The sequence below is a fragment of the Arachis stenosperma genome, chromosome 3, assembly GCF_014773155.1.
Source record: "Arachis stenosperma cultivar V10309 chromosome 3, arast.V10309.gnm1.PFL2, whole genome shotgun sequence".
Classification (NCBI taxonomy): Eukaryota; Viridiplantae; Streptophyta; class Magnoliopsida; order Fabales; family Fabaceae; genus Arachis; species Arachis stenosperma.
Genome location: NC_080379.1, coordinates 160,598,032 through 160,619,988, shown reverse-complemented (window position 1 = coordinate 160,619,988; position 21,957 = coordinate 160,598,032). Strand labels below are relative to the sequence as shown.

At 32.9% G+C, this 21,957-nt stretch overlaps 3 protein-coding genes across 3 annotated transcripts; 1 reads left to right on the top strand and 2 right to left on the bottom strand.

Moving 5' to 3' along the window:
* Positions 1–459: 459 nt before the first annotated feature.
* LOC130967099 (putative U-box domain-containing protein 50) lies at positions 460–2,384 on the bottom strand. The gene is made up of 5 exons (XM_057891920.1): positions 2,137–2,384; positions 989–1,101; positions 784–908; positions 513–705; positions 460–468 (listed from the first exon to the last, which is right to left on the bottom strand). Exons 1-5 carry the CDS (start codon positions 2,303–2,305, stop codon positions 460–462), a joined length of 609 nt encoding a protein of 202 aa, XP_057747903.1. The 5' UTR covers positions 2,306–2,384.
* Positions 2,385–14,381: 11,997 nt separating this feature from the next.
* LOC130967097 (AP2-like ethylene-responsive transcription factor AIL7) lies at positions 14,382–20,988 on the top strand. Its single transcript, XM_057891918.1, has 10 exons — positions 14,382–14,645; positions 17,450–17,687; positions 17,779–18,163; positions 18,272–18,354; positions 19,690–19,698; positions 19,793–19,881; positions 20,008–20,081; positions 20,177–20,227; positions 20,306–20,382; positions 20,462–20,988. Exons 1-10 carry the CDS (start codon positions 14,382–14,384, stop codon positions 20,812–20,814), a joined length of 1,623 nt encoding a protein of 540 aa, XP_057747901.1. The 3' UTR covers positions 20,815–20,988.
* On the bottom strand, positions 20,966–21,946 carry LOC130967888 (uncharacterized). The gene has a single exon (XM_057892927.1). It carries the CDS (start codon positions 21,809–21,811, stop codon positions 21,185–21,187), a length of 627 nt encoding a protein of 208 aa, XP_057748910.1. The 5' UTR covers positions 21,812–21,946; the 3' UTR covers positions 20,966–21,184.
* Positions 21,947–21,957: the final 11 nt, after the last annotated feature.

Here is a 21,957-nt window from a genome sequence, read left to right as displayed (position 1 = left end):
TTATTTCATCTACTTCTTCCTTTTTTCTCTCCAGTTCCTTCTTTAGTTCTTCTCTTGCAGCAACCTCTTCCTTGATTCGATTCTCAAGCTCTTCTTCCTGATGAGAATTGAAATAATTTTGAATATCAGGTGCTACAATTACAAAGTACAAAACTGATAGAACATATATAACATACCCGACGGTTGCAGAACCAAATAGCCCATTCAGCCTTTTCATGTCTTTCTATATTCTGCTTGGCTTCCTTTCTCTTTGTCTGGATCCTATTGTATGCTTCATTCAGTTCCTCTTCTAGGCTCTCATATTGAGTAGGTGGAAAATCTGAGTTGTGGTTTTCTTCCTCCAAATTCAAAGACAGCAATTCCTGATAATAATTTTCAATCTCTCGGAGATAAAATTCCCAGAGGTTTTGGTTAATAAGAGGGAACTCGGAGGATGAAGAAGAACTTGTAGGATCGGAATCAATGCTTCTACTGTTACTGAATATTAGTCTTTCTAGGCACCATTTGGCAACTGACTTATTATTATTATTATTATTATCTTTCATTCTTGCAACTGTGACACCATTATCATCCTCCATTACTGTCTCATCATTATCCTTCTCTCGGAGGAACACTTGTATCCCTTCACACACAAAGAACAGTTCACAGAACCCAGGCTTCTGCTTATGAACATACAACATTGCGTTCATCGCATCTTTTTGTTTCCTAAATCATACATAGCAAAAAGGAAATAATATCAATTAAGTTTTCAATATTTGAATGAACAAGGGAGAGAGTACGTACAATGAAGCCTTCATGAATGAGAATGCCATGACCAATTTGGTAATTCCAAGACCATAAATTAAGTCTATGGTGCGCTTTTGAACAGGTTCATCAAATTGCTCTATGTCAAGTATTTCAGCTGGTACCTGGAAATATGCTTCAGTATAATATTATAATATAATTCCATCATTTTATTTCATTTACAATTTGAATTTAATTTCCTCACATTGTCACAGAAGGATATATACTTGGAAAGCATCTTGTCGATTTTGTCTTCCTCGCCTTTCCGGATTCTCTCCATTTTAACATCACATGCAATGCCTTCTGGAAAATTCCCAACTGAAATAATATCTCAAAACAATAAGCTATAAGCGAAAACTCAATTGAACTCCACTTCAATATAATGTTAATGGAAAAGTACAAGTAGATAATAAAAATATTAAATAATATGAATAATAGATATATTGGATGTTTAATTTATTATGTATGTAGATGGTCATTCTAATATTAAGATTTAGGTGAGTAATTTGGAATGTAGTATGTTTTACTTGAATTGGACACATTTTAAAATTCGTTGTTCATGTTATTCAAGAAAGTTATTAATTTCTTAGCATAATCCATATTTAATTATGGGGAGTGTTAGGTAAACAATTACTATTTTAAACAACATGAACAATCACCAATCAAATAAAAATACGCTATATCCTAATTTAATGCTACTAATTAAATTTAAGATTAATTTACTTTTTTAACCATATTAATTCACATTATTCACACATTGTTCAAAAATATTGTTGGTTATCTATACTTTTCCTTTAATTATTAAAATCATTTTGTATTTTTTCTTAGGATAAGTCTTTGGTGGCTAAGGTTATAATGGCTAAGAGTGGCCAAATTTTGACTGACCAATAAACACATGACGTGAAGAGTTGGTACAAGTTGTTAGTTAGAATGATAAACTCTTATTATTAGTTATTACTGCAAGGCCAAAGAGTAAATAAACCGACCAAAATGATGTATATATCATGTGGGCCTTTTATTTGAACTTAAATAGAACGATTTGAAATAAAAGGCTCACATGATATACACATCATTTTGGTCAATTTATTTACTTTTTTGTCCTGGAGTAGTCACTACATTAATCGGTCAAAGTTTAGCTACTCTTAGTCATTATAATCTTGGCCACCAAAAATCTACCACTCTTATTATATTTATTTTGATTAAAATAATTTAAAAATATAACTTTTATGGATTATAGTCATCGAAAACTTCAAGAAACTATATTTAAAACCCAAATTTCAATCAGCTCTATTTTTAGAAAGTAAAATGTTGATTAAACTGATGATACAGAAATGTGTGAGGATCAGAACTTACGTAGTGTTGAAAGATGGTTGCAAGTGTTATTGTATTTGACATGCAGAATGATTATGGAAATTGGGTGAGAGTGCCATTTACTGAGTGTCCAAGCCAAAGTGTGAATTCCTTCAAGCACATTATTTCCAAGGGCGACATAGATTTTCTCTCTCTCTGCTCTACCATCCATATTTACCTGCTTTGATGTGAGGAAAAGAAATTGAAGTTTGGGTTTGGAGAGTTCTTATCATTCCCAAGATATGACACTCTTCGTCGCTTTAATTTCCACGTTTGTCAAATTAACAAGCCATCTGCTGCATTTGGACGGCAATTTCCACGCCTCTAATTAACAAGAAACCAATTTTTGTCCTATGTACTTACTATATATAGTTATTATCAATGATAGTGTTCATTCACGTATCTTAAACTGCTATGCTGTTTATAAAATACTTTAAAAGATAAACAATACATTCATTATTAAATGTTTATTATAAATTTATGATATTCACAAATAAAACTTAGCTTAAGTATATATTGACAAATGCAGAAAGGAAAAACAACAGCTCAACATGCAGCTAGGTTGTAATTCTAATATAATATATTTTCTTTCGAAAAAAGCTTTAGAAATGATTGATTCCACTACGATTATTATTTTTCGACCTCTATGCATGTGTCATGGACAGATGGACTCATGGGCGGCGGGCGCCAACAAGTAAGTCGAAAATCATTTTCCCCATCAATTTTATATGAAAAATGATGTTTACTTTTCTTTTTATAAAAATATGTTTTCATTTGTTTATTTTTTATTAGTCACTTTTAATATAAAAAAAATAAAAATATAAAAAAAATTTACACAAAAGTACTACATATATATATTATTTCTCGTTTTATATACTTGAAACCATACGTCTTTTATTTTTATTAGGTCTTAATTAATTAAAAGATAAACTAATTGTATTTTTTTATTATATATATGGATTTAGTTAATATGTGTTTTTAAAATACATGATAAATTTATTATTATTAAAAAATTTAAATATTTTTATTTAATAAATATAAATTAAATATATTAAAAATTTAAATTTTTTATATTTTTAATTAAAACTTTTTTATTTTTGTAATGTTAAGATAAACCATATATATTGGGTTGAATCAAACGAATTATTATTGTCAAAATTTGGAAAAATGGGCTTGTGTTGGCCTGGTGTGACACCTACGAGCAAATGATGCATGGCCACGTTTGAGGTTCGGCTACGTGTAGAGAAGCATGCATGCAGAACACAAAGGAGAAGAAAAGCAGTTTGTTGGAATTTTCAGAGTCATGTTCGTGCGGAAAGGTCGCACCATGCTGCACCTCTCCTTCAATTCATCATCTCATACTATAGAAAACATTTCAAATGCATCGGAAGTACTGATGTACTAGTTATTTTAACTGTTGATCTAAATTATAAAATATATATATAATATATATTAATTAAAATCAACAGTTAAAACAATTGATATCTGAGCACTTAAAATATTTTTCATACTATATATGCATCATGCATGCATAAGCTGATAAGCACAAATATAACTTTTTTTTAATAATAAAAATTTACATACAAATAATTTTATATACAATTAATTAGTTAAAATCTATTAGAAATAATAATTTATTTAAATTTATTAAATTATTTAATAATTTTTAACTATCAATTTTATATAAAAATAATTACATTTGAATTTTTATTTTTTATTCATTAAAATATTTTTATTCACTCAAGTTTACATTAATAATAAAAAAATTGATACACTGCGGTCGCATTTAAAAAATTTTTAAAATAATAATTTTAAAATTAATAAATTTTATATAATTAATACATCTTGAATAATGCAGTTTTCAAATCATGTATTAATTCAAAATGTTTGTGTATTAAGGTATACTTAGCTTATATAACTGAACAATTATGTATGTAAACTTTATTTATATTATTATTATATTAAAATTAAATTTTATAAAAAATAAAATTAATAATGTTCACTTTTCAAATTTTATTAATATTGAGCCTAACCTTGAAAATTTAGCACCGTTCACCATTAATATTTGCACCATCTAAAATTATTTTGATTGGACATTTATATTGTAACACTTCTTTTTGTATGTCCATTAAAAAAATGTCTCATTGAAATTTTATTAAACAAAAATCTAATGAAAAAGATTTTAATAAAAAAAAGTACAATATATTCTTTGTGATGATAACTGCTTGATTAAAATCGGTGCATCCCAATCTGATTTACCAATTTTTTAAATGAGGATTTTAAAAGTGATTTTGTAAATAAATTTGTCAAATTATTGCTTGAGTCTGTTGGACATCAAGTGTTCTTTGATTTTGAAGATCATTAGTGAAGAAAAATTTATGAAAAATATGTTTTGTTCTATCACCTTTAATGTATCCACTCTTAAGTTGAGCAATACATATTGTATTATCTTCAAATAGAACAGTTGGAGCTATTTTTCTATCAGTTAGTCCACAAGATGATAGAATATATTGGATTAAACTTCTAAGCTAAAAACATTCGTGACTTGCTTCATTTATCGCTAGTATTTCATCAGCATGATTAGATGATATTGCTGTTATCATCTGTTTTGTGGACCTCATGATATAGCTGTATCACCATATGTGAATAGGTACCTAGTTTGAGATCTTCCTTTGTGTAGATCAGATAAGTATCATGTATCTGCATAGCCAACTAATTGTGACTTGGATTCATGTGCAAAAAATAGTCCCATATAAACTGTTTCATGGAGATATCGAAAGATTTGTTTGATTCCATTCCAATGTTTTCTGGTTGGAGAGGAACTATACCTTGCTAGTAAATTTACAACAAATGATATGTCAGGTCGTGTATTATTAACAAGATACATTAGTGCTCTAATGGCACTAAGATATGGTACTTCAAAGCAATGATATCTTCATTTTCTTTTTTAGGGCAGAATTGATCATTTTTCACATCTAAAGACCTTACGATCATTGGGGTACTTAATGGATGTGACTTATCCATATAAAATCTCTTCAAGATCTTTTCTATGTATTTTGTTTGATGAATAAAGATACAATTTTTTGTATACTTGATCTGTAGGCCGAGACAAAATCTAGTCTTTCTAAGATCTCTCATTTCAAACTCTTTTTTTATAGCTTTTATAATTGTTGGAATCTCTTTAGGAGTTCCAATAATATTTAAATAATCAACGTACGCAATAATTATAATAAATCTATATGCAGATTTCTTTATAAAAACACATGGATAAATATCATCATTCTTGAATCCGTTTTTTGCCAGATATTCAGTAAGACGATTATACAACATTCTTCCATATTGCTTTAGACCATATAAAAATCTTTGAAATTTTACTGAGTATAACCCCTACAAATATTTGTTAGATGGTTTGGATACCTTTAGTATTTCAGAAACTTTCATATAGATATTAGGATCTAATTATTTATATAAATAAGTTGTCACCACATCCATTAGATGCATATGTAGTTTATGGTATGTGGATAAACTGACAAAATAATGCAATGTTATTGCTTCTATTATAGGAGAATATGTTTCTTCATAATCTATATCGAAACTTTGTGAAAAACCTTGTGCTACAAGTCAAGCTTTGTAGCGTATAACTTCATTTTTTTCATTTTGTTTTCTTATAAAAATCTACTTGTATCCAACAGGTTTTACATCTTTTGGTATACGGACTACTGGTTCAAAAACTTTACGCTTTGCAAGTGAGTCTAACTTAGCCTTCATGACTTCTTCCCATTTCGTCCAATTATTCCTTTATCGACATTCTTCGACTGTTCTTGGTTCAAGATCCTTACTTTCATGCATAATGTGTAATGCCATATTATATGCAAATATTTCATTGACAACTACTTTATTTCGGTTCTATTTTTCTCTTGTAAAGACATAATTTATCGGAATTTCATTATTTTCACAATTTTCAAGCACCTGAACGTCTTTTGGCATCAAAACTATATCAGAATTTTGGACAACTGTAAGTATCTTTACTATGTCTTTATCCTTTTCAACAGGAATAGTATTTACCTTTCTTCTTTTTCGAAAATTTTTGTCTTTATAACTGACAGATCTACCAAACTTTTGACGTGAATTTGTTTCGATAGCTATTTGTCGAATTGGGACATCAATTCAAAATGGAACATTTTCAACTGGTGTATATGATTTAGTTATCTTTTGCGTATCAGAAAATGCATCAAGTAATTTATTTGCTATTCTTTGCAAATGTACAATCTTTTGAACTTCTAGTTCACATTGTCCTAATTAAAGATCTAAATGCATCAAGGATGATGCATTATAATTAATTTCCTTTTCAAGAAGTTTATTCTCTCCTCCTAATGTTGAAAATTTTGATTCATCAAAATGACAATATGCAAATCAGACTTTAAATATATCTCCAATTTGTATCTCAATATACTTCACTATAGAGAGAATCATATCCAACATATATCCTCAATTTTCTTTGGGTCTCATTTTGGTGTGATAAGGCGGGACAATTGGAATATATATCGCACACCCAAATATTCTTAAATGGAAAATATTTGACTACTGGCCAAAAACTAATTGCAGAGGAGAGAATTAATGGTAACATGTTGGCCTTAAACGAATAAGTGTTATAGCATGTAAAATTGCATTCTCCAAGCAGAGATTGGGAGATTTGTTATCATAAGTAAGGGTCTAGCAAATAATTGGAGGCGTTTAATAAGTGATTCTGCTAATCTATTTTGTGTGTAAACATGATTTACTGGATGCTCAACGCTTATTCTATTAGTCATACAATAAGCATCAAAGACTTGAAAAGTGAATTCACTAGCATTATCAAAGCGAATTGTTTTGATTGAATTTTTTGAAAGCTGTGCTTTTAATCGAATAATTTAAGCAAGTAATCTTGCAAACGTCAAGTTGCGAAAAGACAATAAGCACACATGTGATCATCTCAAAGATGCATCTAATAAGAGTATAAAATATCTAAAAGATTCATATAGTAAATGAATATGTCTACATATGTCACCTTAAATCCTTTCTAGAAATTCAAGAGCCTCAAATTCAAGATGGTCTTAAAATTAGTTTTCCTTGAAAATATGTTGCATAACAAAATTCACTAGATTTAAGAATTTTTTGGTTTTTTAGTGAATGTGTATGTGAGTTTTCAATAATTCTTTACATCATGGTTGTTCTAAGATAACCCAATCAATCATGACAAATTATAAATTCATTTAGGCATGTGATTTAATTATACTAATTTTAGTATAATATAACCCAAATAAAAGTGAAGGTAACTTTTCTAATATAACATTTTTATTTGAATTATGAGTTATGATATATAAATACTCATAATTTTCCTTATTCATTGCTTCAATATGATATCCACTTTGACAAATATCTTTAAAACTTAACAAGTTCTTTAGAGACTTAATTAGTAGACAATAGTGCATTATTTATTATAAATTTTGTTCCTCCAGAAAATAAAATTATCGCTCTTCCAGAGCTTTCGATCACATTGCCTAAGTCAATAGTAGTATTAATACATCATTCTTTTGGTTAAAGATGAGTAAAATATATATTATTTTTTAGAATGGTATATGAACTTGCACTATTCTAAGGCAAATATCTTCATTATATGTCCTTCTCATTTTTTCAAAGACAAATAATAATAATAAAATGAGTAATAATACATGCACAGTAAAATTATATTCCTAATTAAAATTACCTTTTCTAAAAAATATTGTATATAAAAATAGTATCATATACTATTTATTATTATTATTATTATTATTATTATTATTATTATTATTATTATTATTATAATAGAACTTGACATATTTAGTGATTTTGAAATTCTTAAACATAAATATTAATATTTTATTAAATATTATTTATATATATTATATTTAAATATATAGAAAATAAAATTTAACAAAAATTTTTTGACATTATTTAATTACATAAATATTTAACGAACCTAAATATTAAACTTTTTCATTATTTCTCAAATGACTGATATTTCCTTAAAAAATCCTAAAAAAATCAGATACTTCATAATAAATGGTGAATTTTGAGCAATATTCGTTGAAATAAAATTCGTCTCCTTTTATTTGTCATCCTTTTTCAAGGATACTTGATAAAGATCAAATATGTGCTTTGGGATACGATAAGTATGTGCCCAATGACCCTTTCTACCACAACTGAAACATTTATCCTCTGTTGATTTATTTTGTCTATTATTTCTTTTTTTATCTCACTTCTGGTAAAATTTTTTATTGTGAACATAATTTTTTTCCTTTCATAAATTTTCTTGTTACCAAATCCTTGCCATTTACATCTTATGGGGTTATAATTTGCCGCATTTGCTTCAAGAAATGGGGCGGCGCTATTTGAGCGCATTTCGTGAATTCTTAAAAGCATTTCATTATTATGTTCAATGACAAAAAGGCAATAATAAATTAGCTCAGAATACTTTTTAAATTCTTTTTCTCGATACTGCAACTGCAAGAGCACATTCGAGATATGGAAGGTTGAGAAAGTTTTCTCTAGCATGTCATTATCAGTTATCCTTTTTTCACATAATTTCATTCGTGAGGTAATTTAGAACATTGCTGAATTATATTCATTTATGGATTTAAAATCCTATAGACACAAGTGTGTCCACTCATATTTGACTTGAGGAAGTATTAATGTCTTTTGATAATTATACTTTTCTTCAAGATTCTTCCACAGATCTGTAGGATCTTTTAGTGTGAGATATTCATTTTTCAATTCTTTGTCAAGATAACGACAAAGAAAGATCATGGCTTTGATTTTATTATTCTAGAATGCATTATTTTTAACTTTAACAATCAGTGGCGGAGCCACGTTATGAGCAAGGGGGCAATGGCCCCCCCAAACTAATAAGGTGTATGTATAAGTTTTTTATTTTTTAGTTTAACCCCTTTTTTAATTTTTAATTTTTCTTTCTTTTTAACTTATATTTTTCATGTTAGCCCCTCCCAAAATAATTTATAGTTCCGCCCCTGTTAACAATATCTCTAAAATCTATTGAATCAAGATGAATTTTGGCATCTAATATCCATGATAAGTAGTTGTTTCTAAATATATTAAAAGTATTATATTTAAGATGAGAAAATTTTGACATAATAAAAATTTATTACCTGAGTCTTTCTAAATTTAGATAAGAGTCTTATGTTGATAATGTGCTATAAATTAAATAAATAAGGAAAAAAAATAAATATAAAATAAAAAATATAAATAAAAAATTTTAATATTAATATTTATTAATATTATTATCTCAATATAATAATAGAGATTATTATTCATATAAATTTACTAATATTATATGTAGTAGTATAATTGTATAAAAGAGAGAGAAGTGTTTAATTATTATTGCTGTATGTCTCACACTATACTTATTTATATTTGCCTCCAAAATTTACTTTTTAAATTTTATTAATATTGATTCTAATTTTAAAAATTGAGCACTATTCACCATTAATATTTGTACCGACCAAAATTATCTTAATTAGAGATCCATATTGTAACGGTTTTAATTATTTTTCCAAACCGCGATAGTTTGGGCGAAGTAAACATTCTTCGTGTTTCTTTTGTTTTTGAGTAAACACCTGACCCGGTTATTGTCCATTTTTAATTAGGACAACGCGATCTATCACCAAAAATGTAACCCACGCCAGTTCCTGTCTATGCAAAAAATAACTCATCGCGTCCCCTCCCGTGTATCCCCCGTCTATAGTTGATGGAAAAGTCTGATGTGTCACTTACTGGCGTTGATCTGGCAGTTAGTCCAGAGTTAAGTGCCAACGTGGATAAGGGAGAATAGACAGGGGTCGATTTGTTACCCTGTCATATTAAAAAACGATGTCGTTGCTAGGTTAAGAAGAAGCAAACGTCATTCTCTCCTTGATAACCCCCAAGCCCTAACTCATATTTACAGAATAACCAAAACCCATCAACCTTCTTTATGCGATAGGACAGAGAGTGGTGAAAATAGCAAGTGTTGGTGCTGACAAGGGAGCTGACAAGGCCGCCAGGAAGGACTTGGAGGACTCCTCTAATGCCACACTTGACAGAGTCACTGACGTCGTGTAGTGGAGGCAGCCTGTGTCGGCATTCAGGTTAGTAACAAATTTGGGCATCTAAAACATTATTCTAATCCAATCTTTGTTCCTAAATTACATGTTGGTGTCTTAGTGTTTAGTAGGTTAAAATGGGTTTCCTGGTTGTTTATTTTTATAAATGTTGTGGACATGAATGAATTTTGAAGTTTTTTAGTTAATTTATTAAATAATTAATGTTAATTGTTAGTAGTTTAGATGATTGACACAGTGATGTTAAACTGTCATGAATTAGATTTTGATTAGTAAAAATAATTTTTAGATGGATGAGTTTGAAAAAGTTCCTGTTTTTCATCATGGGAGAAATTTTAAGAGGAATGCACAAGGTAAATTAGAATATGTTGATGAAAAAGTCAAGAAGTGGCTACTTTTAGACATTGATTTGGTGAACTTCTTTGATTTTGAAATGTTACTGAATGAGTTGGGTTATAGGGAGTACAAGACGATGTTTTGGTTGGATAGCATGGCACCTGACTTGGAATCTGGCTTACATGTAATGGGGGTGATACTAAGATAAATGACATGAGGAATAATAAGATTAAAAACAAGGGGACAAACGAGATTATCTACTTTGATCACCCGGTTAGTGTGCCAAAAGTTGTGGATGAGGAGATGCAAGCTGAGGAGGTTATTATGAGTGACTCATCTTTCTCAGGTGATGGGTATGAAACAACTGAAGACGAGTCATATAAGCCACCTCCTCCGGAATATGAAGAGACTCATAACAGTGACGATAGTGACGTACAGAAAAGGAATGAGAGATTGAAGAAAAAGAAGAACATGGTGTCACCAAGGAAGAGAGCTAGTCAGGGTCCAGCTGGAGAGGTGAAGAGTGGTCCAACTGGTGAGGTGAAGGATGGACCAGATGGTGAGGTGAAGTCTGGTCCAAAAAATAGGGATAAGCCTGGACCAAGTAAATGTGGTCCATGTTATTCTCCAAAGACAGCCAAGAAACGGGCTTCCAAGAGGTATTTAGATAGGATGAGGAAACATATTATGAGGAATGAAAAAACTGGGGCAGAAGGTGTAGTAGTTGATGGGCCTGAAGCAGGTGGTGGTGTGGAGGCTAGACATGGACTGGCTGGGAATACAATGGCGTCAAGTTTTGATATTGTTGGGGAAGAGCTAGACTCAGATTATGACAAACCTTATGAATATGAGAGTGAAGCATTCAACAGCCCGGTGTCTGATGATGATGAAAATAGGACTGCATTTGATGCTTTCAATGAGGAGACAAAATATGGGAAAGTTGAATTTAAGGTGGGACAAACATTCATCACAATGAAAAGTTTTAAGAAAGCATTAAAGGACTACTTTGTGTATGAAGGGAAGGATGTGATGTATTTAAAGAATAAAAAGAAGAGGGTGAGGGCTACATGTGTAAGAGAGAACTGTCCTTGGTTGATTCTGACCTCTTGGAACAGTGTTAGGGGTGTTATCAGAAGACACTGGTTAATGAGCACAACTGTACTAGAGATTTTGGCAATAATCTAACTAGCAGAAAATGGGTGACATCAAAGTTGATGAAGAGGCTACTGACTCAGCCTGAGTTAAAAGCCTAAATAGACAAAGGAGTATATGATTGAGGAGTACAATGTACATCTTAATAAGAAAATGATAAGTAGGGGACTGAAGGTTGCCAGAGAGATAGTTATAGGCAACGAACAAGTTTAGTATGAAAAGCTCCGCAACTATTTGATGGAACTACACAGGAGTAATTCAGGGAGCACAGCTATGATTGATGTCATACCTCAGCCAGAGTCGCTGCCACTGTTCGACAAATTGTATATAAGTTTGGATGCGTGTAATAAAGATGGGTGCAAGCCTCTAATCGAGTTGGACGGGTGCTTCCTCAAAGGTTACTATGGTGGATAACTATTATCTGTAGTGGGGCAAGATGCCAACAACCACTTTTTTGTCATTACGTATGCTGTGGTTCCGAACGAATGTAAAGACACCTGAGGCTGGTTTTTGTCAATACTGAAGTAGGATCTGGGGGATTGCACTGAGTTGGGACTAAATTTTATCTCCGATCAACAAAAGGTCAACTCTAAACCCTGCTAATTAGAGTAACCCCAATGCTGAAAAATAGAGTCTCCTCTCTGACATACATGGACCCAATTGCCGTTAGAGCAAAGAGGGAAGGAAGGCTCTTCACGTGGATCAAGACTGAGAGTCCCTCTAAAGAGGGACTTACAACAGCCAATAAAATCATGCCATGTGGTAAGTTAATAAAAAAAATTAAAAACATATTAGATATATATATATATATATATATATATATATATATATATATATCTATTTAATTAATTATTTATATTAATTATTTAATAATTAATTATATTAAATCATAATTAATATAAATAATTATATTAACTAAATATCAAATATTATTTATATTGTTATATTGAATCATAATAAATTAAATTTATTTACATAAAAAATAAATTTAATTTTTATATATTATAAAATAATTTTTAGTTTGATTATTTATTTTTATTGTAAAATTTAAAATACTAATCAAATTTAAGTTATCTATTTTAATATTTTATAATACTAAATTATTTTAAATCATAAATTTAAATAATATTATTATAAAAAATAATGATTATATTAATTTTAAATATTTTAATTAATTAATTAAGTAGGACCACAATAAGGACTAAAGTTAGTTCCTTCTAATAGAGAAGAGAGAGATGTTTTGAATTCCTATTTACTATTTATGACGCAAAAGCTGATGTGAAATTACTTTTTATGACAGGTGGGTCATAAACAGGGATTGGGATGAGTTCCCTACTGGAGATGGTCTTAGTTACTTGTGTTGAATACTTATGTATGATATACTCTGTTTTGTATCATAGACTTGTACTACTCTGCTATGAATTTGATCATAATTATATATAATTCTGCGCTCTGATTTGGTTGGTAATCTCTGTTCCATTGAGATAAAAATTTTTTATTTTTCAGTTTATTAGTTGATGAATTAATTCTTATGTTAGCTAAGAATCTGTTTCATTCATCATCAATTGATAATTAAATATGTTGTATTCCAGCTCCCTGATTAGATATTGTATTTAATTTGAGTTACTTTAATTTGAATCTTAGCATTTGAAGTGTGGATCATTGCTAATTAGAATTTTCTAATCATATCATGTCCTTGGACTGATACAGGGGTTGGCATTAGCCTTGAAGGAGATATTTTCGAGAGCTCACTACTGAAATTGTGTACTACATATTTGGAAAAACTTCATCAAGCACTTCAAATATGAAGAGACGAAGCAATTGGTTTGGAAATGTGCAAGGTGCACCACACACACTGAATTAGCTGCTGCGATGGAGAAGTTAAAGCGAGTAAGTGCACCAGCATGGGAGTATATGCAAAAATTTGAGCCGACTATATGGTGTAAGGCGTACTTTAGTCATGAACCGAAAGTGGACAGCATAACTAATAATATGGACGAAGTATGGAATGCAAAAATTGTGGAGCATAGGAAAAAGCCTATTCTAACCATGTGTGAAGGGTTGCGGTGCTACATAATGAGAAAAATGGCAACGCACAAAGAAGAAGTTGGAGGCTCACATTGGATCACTTGCACCAGTCCAACATAAGAAATTAGATCAATTTATCAAACCTAAGAGTCATAAATGGAGAGCCATATAGGCTGGTGATTCAGAAAGAGTCCTCTTTGAGGTTCATTTCCAAAACCATAAAGTGGGTGTGAATCTTCACAAGAGGACATGTACATGCAATGTATGGCAGTTGATTGGTAAGTCTGGTTATATAGTTATTGAATAATTATTTAGTTGTTATAATTTTTGGTTTATCACTATATGTCCATTGTCTTTTTTTGATTCTGCATCAATTTGTTATTGTACATAGGAATGCCTTGTAGACATGCCGTTACAGCACTAGCTAAAATGGGTCTTAAGGTTGAGAATTTTGTGCATAAGTGGCTAACTATGGAAGCCATTAGAACAACTTATTCACATTGCATTAAACCAGTCAACAGTGAAGAGTACTAGACACCTACCAATGCACCAAGGCTACTGCCTCCCACTATCAAGAGAGCTGCTCATAGACCTAAGATGAAGAGAAGAGCCGATCCAGTTGAGAGAGAGATGAGCACCACCAAGGCGAAGAAGACATTTGTCATTACTTGCTCTAAGTGTGGCCAAACGGGCCATTACTACAAGACATGTCCGAATGCAGTACAAGATCTTAACTGGAAGCCTATGACTAAAAAGGAGAGACGACCACAGAAGAAGACAACAACTCACAAATCATCAACTGATCCAGCAACAAGCACTGATCCAGCAACAAACATTACTCCAGCCCCAAACACTGATCAGGTACAATGTGTTAGCTTTAAGAATTAACTTGTTCTAAATAATAACTTCTTTACTTTATGTTTGAGAATTGGAGTACAATGGCTGTGTTATGTACTGATTAGGTTTATATGTTGCTTGCTTGAGTATGTCTGTGTTATGTACAATGGTTGTACTTGAGAATTGTCTTTTGTTGCTTGCTTTCTATAATATATTGAATTTTGTCACAGAGCAAAGCCAGAAAAGCTAAGAAGAAACTACCCAAAAATCAGAGAGAAAAAATTTTAGTTTCGCAATCTGCACCACCAGCTGAGAAGATACTTTTTTTTCTGTTGTTTAAAAAAAACAAAACCTGTTTCATCCAAAAAATTATTACATCTCAATCCCTTAAAGTTTTCATTCATATAACTGTTAAACCTACATTGTTACAAGCTGCAGGAGAAAACTCCAATGACAACCCTACAACATTTAGGGAGGAGCAGCAGATTGTTAGACCTCCAGCTCCATGTTTCGTGCCTCCACCCATACTAACACTGGGGCCAACCTTATGGTTCAAATCTCAACCTTCCCAAGCGCCAAACCTGATACCTCACAGCTCTAATCAAATGACTCAATAGCTGGGAAGACTACTCCAGGAACCAGTCATGATGTGATTTCTGAAGAGACGATGGCAGCTGCAAATTCAACTACTGCATCACGACTTTTGAAATTTGTGCCAACACCCGACTACAGGCTTCCAGGACTCAAGCCTCCTAAGCAGGGGTGATACTTATAATAGGGATTTAGATATGTGATACTGAGATATGTGATACTTTATTTTGGTATTTTGAGACTTTAGTTTGAAGGATACAGTTATGTCAACAAATGTCTTGCTGTTCTTTTGGTATTTTCATATTTACAAATGTGTAAGTTTTGATAAGGGCCATGTTGCCTCTGCAATGATATTATCACTGTGAACGTATGAATTACATGTTTCTTGACAATATAAATATAATGGTATGAATTGCTATGCTTTACAAGGTTTACTTCAATTTATGTATGTTACATGCACAAATATTTGTTGCTCCAATTTGCATTAAGTTCAGGTAACAAACTTTAAACAGTCATTATAATAATTCATCTTCATATAACTTACATCCACAATATTTACATATCCAATCTCATCTTGCCACATAGTTCTTAGATACCTTAAAATTATTCATTAGGTTGCATACATAGTTGTCCTAAATAAACAGGCAACCATAACCCCAATCAAAAATGCAAAAATACTACAACCTAACCCCAAGCATCTACTTTCACCCATTTTTTTTGCTCTTTTCCAATTGATTTTCTAATCGAATCAACCTAATTTTCAGCTCTTCTACTTTGTCATCCACTGCATCACTAAGGCCTTCAAATCGATGCTGGTTCTACGGCAATATCCCCTTTGATGTTGTCTTCGAAACATGCTCATTAAAGGAAGAAATATAATCATCTAGTCATACAAAAAACGAGCAACATCCTTTTGCAGTCTACATAGAGATAAATTCAAAAGGGTTAAAACCATGAACAGACCTGGAACTAAGTATAGAATCAAACACATTCAACACAAAATTTTCTATGAACATACATTGAATTTAGGGCAACGTAAGAATAACCTATTCGGATTACTTTTGGTCCCAGACATGAACAGAACAGCATCAGACCCACAACAGCAATTTGGAGAGACCCATCTCTTCTTCCTTCTACCTACAATACTCTCATTAAAATTCATGCTATAACTCTAACTATCACCAGCTCGCAGGTCGGAAGATGTGCAACGTTCTCCACTTTCAACCATGGTCCCCTAGGGTTTCGTTATTGTTTAGACTATGAATACTTTGTGCAGAGGTTGGGGAACGAAAAGATGAAATAAACGTTTACTTCTTCTTAACCTAATAACGACGTCGTTTTTTAATGTGATAGGGGGATAAATAGACCCATATCCATTCTCCCTTATCCACGTTGGCACTTAACTTTGGACTAACTGCCAGATCAACGCCGGTAAGTGATACATCAGACTTTTTCGTCAACTATGGACGGAAAATACACGGGAGGAAACGCGATGAGTTATTTTTTGCATAGATAGGGACCGGCGTGGATTACTTTTTGGTGAAGGATCGCGTTATCCTAATTAAAAATGGATAGGAATCGGATTAGGTGTTTACTCTTTTTTTTTGGTTGTTTTGGGGGGTGTTTAGAAAAGTTACATCAAATATTATTCTTTAATTAAAAAAGTGATGTATGGAATTTAAATATAGAATATAGATAATTCATTGAAAAATAATAAAGATCTTAACTCATATTTTTATTTTTTAAATAAAAATGTTAAACTTTTTTTCTAAATTTTTATGTATTTAAAAATAATATTTACATTTTTATTCTTTTAAATATTGAAAAGATAAATTAAAAATTGAAAATAATTTTAGAATCTATTTTGTTTAATATAAAAATTTGGAGAGGAAAGAAGTAATTATAAATGAATAATATTACACGTATATTAAAATTAGCCATTAAAATCAGTTATTAGTATAAAATATATGTTAAAATATAAATATATATTAAAAATAAATTAAACCACACATATATTTATGGTTATTGCTATAGTGTCTAAAAGTATTTGTCTAATTTATTAAAAAGGGTTAAAAATTAATATTTAATTTTAAAAATATAAAAATAAATAATTATTAAATATTTAAAAATTATCATAAAAAATAAGTTAGGTAAAAGTTAGACACCAAAATTATAGACCCTATAAAATTCACTTATATTAATTTTAATATATAAATAATATTTTTGAATTAAAAAAGCGAGGCGGTGATAGCGTGTGGCGTGTGTCGTTTGTTTATACGCCGGTTGGAGGCGAAACCGCTAAAACTCTGCCATTCATTTATATAAACTCAACGAGTCAACCTCTTCTTCTCCTGCATTGCACCATGCACTCCCACTCCCTCCTTTCAATGGAAACACTCACCACCTCCTCCTCCATCTACCATCAATCTCTGCCTCCTACTCCTCCTCCTCATTACTACTTCCTCTACGCCAACGGTACTTAATAACTCTACTATCACTTCTATATCCTATTCATTTCTCCATTTCTACTCATTTAACAATCAAGTTTAATTTCTTCCTTCCACAGGGACCACTGACCTCAAGCCTGAGGGACTCGACGGTACTTCCCAACTGGATCATAACATCATGTCCCAACAACCTTCTTTCTTCATCAACCCAAACCTTCAGCCACCACAACCCCTCCTGCCCAAGCTCGAATATTTCTTCCAAACCGACACAAATGATGATGATGATTCCTCTTCCCTCACCCAAGATCTGAAAGTGCTTGCTGCTGACGCTGCCTTCCTAGCTTTCTCCTCTGCCAATTCGGTCTCTCAGGTGCTGGATGCTCACTCATCCCGGAACGATGACTTCGCGTTCTCCGCTAGTGAAGGCGGTAACTCCTCCAACTCCAAGAAGGTTGTTGGTGATACATTTGGCCAGCGAACTTCAATATACAGAGGTGTTACCAGGTACGGATATGGGTAATAATCAATTCACTTCTGTCTCAATCTTGAAGGTCATGGATTTCAGCTGCTATTTTAAATTTCTTTATTGTTGGTTTGGTTGTCTTTGTTCAGACACCGATGGACGGGACGATATGAAGCTCACCTGTGGGATAATAGCTGCCGCCGAGAGGGTCAAGCCAGGAAAGGCCGTCAAGGTCCGATCCTCTCTGTCGCTCTCTATTTTTTTTTTTAAATAGAACTAATAAGAAAATAATAATAATAAAAGGCGAAAAGTATAATATGAATGTGGGGTGGTAGGGTAGGACACCTGATGAATTATGATGGGTTTATTTCTCAAGACTCAACAGTGTTTCAATGGATTACAGGTGGTGTTGGTAGGTAGGATACACACACTTTCTCAATGTATTACATCATGCTCATGCATGCATACACCATATTAAAGCATCTGTCATTTGTTGCTTCAATGTTAGATGTCATTTCTTTCTTTCACTTGATTTTGTATATCCAATGTGCCGCCATTTTTGTTCTTAAACTCCCTTGTCATAAATCTCTGCCCGTTAACAATAAAAATAAATTGATAATTATTCAACAACAAATTTTTATATCAGATATGTCAGCTAGCTAAGGTAGACTTCACTTTCTCTGTTTCTGTCTTCTCTCACATTCTCAATCACATACATATGCCCTGCATTATGATGATGCAAAGTGTTGTGTTGCTGAGTTTAGCTTTCACTTTAACTTTTGCTTTCTATTCGCCACAAAAGCTGGGTTTGACCACATGCGATGAATCCCCTCGGCTCTCTGCACATTGAAATTTTGTACTTACATGAATGTAGTGGGAGTGTCCTTTTGTCTTTTCCTGAGACTCTGTGGCCCCTCTCTCATAATGATATCCTACTAGTGATTCTGATACAAATTCACGGGATTTCTTCCATTCATAGATAGGTGTTTTTAACTGAGAAAATATGAATAACACAAGGGAGAAAACAAAAAATGCTTATAATGATAACTTTTTTTAAGAAAAGAAAAAAAGTGTTTTATCCTAATCTATTAGCTAGCATTTTAGCTAAGTAGAAGTAGGCCATTTTTTCGCCGGGTTTTAGGAGGATGGGTCTGTGCTGTCTTAATTAAGGCCTTAAGGGTGTATAGACTTTGACAATGTGACAGCTAGTGTGGGATTATTGAATTTTAACCTCTAGGAAGCTAGGTATTGCTAATTAACCTTTCTAAATCAACATTTGATTGGCCCTTTTGTACTCGTCTTAAACAAGAGAAAAGGGTGGGGAATGGGGATTGATGGATATACTCCTATATGGCACAGTGAAAAGAAGAGAAGGAAGCAAGTGGTTGCATGCATTTGATAACTTTTTCTTTTGTTCTGACCCCCCTTTTTTCCTGTTAGTAAAGTTTAGTTTTTGCCAGAATATATTGACCACTCTATTAGATCAAATTTGATTTACTCGTTTTTTTTTTCCTGCATGGATTATGGCTCGATGCACGTCACCGATATCTTTTAACTACTACTGCAGTATATTTGGGTAAGAATTATTTTTATAACCAATATTTTTTTTCTCATTCTAAGCTTGATAGTATCTACTTATTTGAATTATGATTTTGTAAATGGTTTGTCAGGTGGATATGACAAGGAAGAAAAGGCCGCAAGAGCCTATGATTTGGCAGCTCTAAAGTACTGGGGCCCCACAGCTACCACTAACTTCCCTGTAATAATCTTTTGCTTCTATTCTTTTTAGATCATTGTTAGTAATCAGTGTGCATAAGAAGTTAAGGCATAGACTTCATATAATAATCAATATGACTTGACAATTTTACGTTATTTGATTTGTCAGGTTTCTAATTATATAAAGGAACTGGAAGAGATGAAAGATGTGGGGAAGCTTGAATTTATTGCATCACTACGAAGGTTTTACTATGCCTGAGTTGGCCTGTTATACATATTTAAATGCATTTTAATGCAGCAAGCAACTAAACCTGTGTAGCTGTTCCTCCTTGTTGCAGGAGAAGTAGTGGTTTCTCCAGGGGAGCTTCCATATACAGGGGTGTTACAAGGTTATTTCCAATATTCGAATTAGCAATTCAACATGTTATTGATGCTCATACATGCCTTTATTTTTTTGGATTCAGCAGGCATCATCAACAAGGTAGATGGCAAGCGAGAATAGGCCGCGTTACAGGGAACAAAGATCTATACCTAGGGACATTTGGTCAGTTCCTTTCTGCCCTTTCTGTCCAATTTGTAATATTAAAATCTCCAATCTACAAATTATGGTACTTTTGTGACAGCAAGTGAAGAGGAAGCGGCGGAGGCATACGATATTGCGGCAATAAAGTTCAGAGGGTTAAATGCAGTAACCAATTTTGAGACGAGTAGGTACAACGTGGAAGCCATAATGAATAATTCTCTTCCCGTTGGCGGGGTAGCCAAACGGTTGAGGCTTTCCCTAGAATCAGAGAAGGAAGAAGCTGCTACTTCTACTACTACTCATACTCATCAGCCACCTAAGACTGAGAGTGAGAGTAGCATCATGACATTGTCAACCATTCCGGCTCCTCCTGCACACTTTGATTCTGTGACACCATATTGCTACCAATTTCATTCCCCCGATGCCGTTAACGATGCCATCATGCCAATGTAACTGCAGCTCCAGCAGGAGTTATACTAGGATTATGCAAGTAACCTGTCATCTCAGAGATGAGCATTGAGCAATGCGTTGCCTCGTGCATTTTATATATAGCTTTTAACAAGTTTCTAATTGCAAAAATGTGGCAACTCTAGCATAACAAACACAAATCATATCAACCCAGTTAAATCATATACATTTTTTTAGTATAAAATCACAAAGTACATCATTGTGTGACTTCGTGGAATGTGCTTCCATTCCATTTTTATAATTAACTTAAATACTTATTGGTATTGCACAAATAATCTATCCAAAGAATCCATATAATTCGAATTTGTGGAAGAGAACTACATCTTGAAATGGATAACCAAAACAAAAAAATAGTTCATGGGCCTAAACGGTCCAATCCATTACGAGCCTCAATAGAATCGGGTTCAACATCTAGAACCTTCCGGAAAGCTTCCTTGGCCTTCTCTTTCATCCCCTTCGATTCATAACACTTCCCTAACAAACACAGCGCCTCCGAGTCAACTCGTTCTCCTTCACTCAGTTCCACGGCCGCTATCAGGTCCTCCACCGCCGAGTCAATTCGCCGCCTCCGGTTCACCGCCAATTTCAGCTCTGCTCTCTCCACTAGCGCGTCCGCGCGATCCTCCGTGGAGAGCAGCCGTACCGCCGGAGGCCAAAGTGCGGAATCCATGGATCTGAGGGCGGCGGCGTGGTGGCCCATGATTCGGAGCGCCCGGGCCCGGAGTATGTGTGCCGTGGGCTCCCTGGGGTTGAGGGAGAGGGCCCGGTCGGCTTCTGTGAGTGCAGCCCTGGCGTCTCTGGGGCGAGCGAGAGCGAGAAGGCGGGATGCTTGGGCCAGGTGGCGGTTGGCCTCTGGCTTAGGGTCTCTATTTCGGGCTCGGGTTCTGGCGTGAAGTGTTTGGTTGCGGAGATAGGTCATTACTAAGAAGAGGGATAATGTTAGGATTAAGATTCCTACTTGGAGCAACGCCTCCGTTGCCATTCTGTTATGGCGTGCTACTTGCTTTTGATTTATTTATTTTTTGCTGAGCGAGATGATGGAATCAAGTGTATAGACACTGTATAGACTATGGTAGATTTTAAGATAAGACATAGACACGTCCTTGTATAAAGTAAATCAAATTGTAT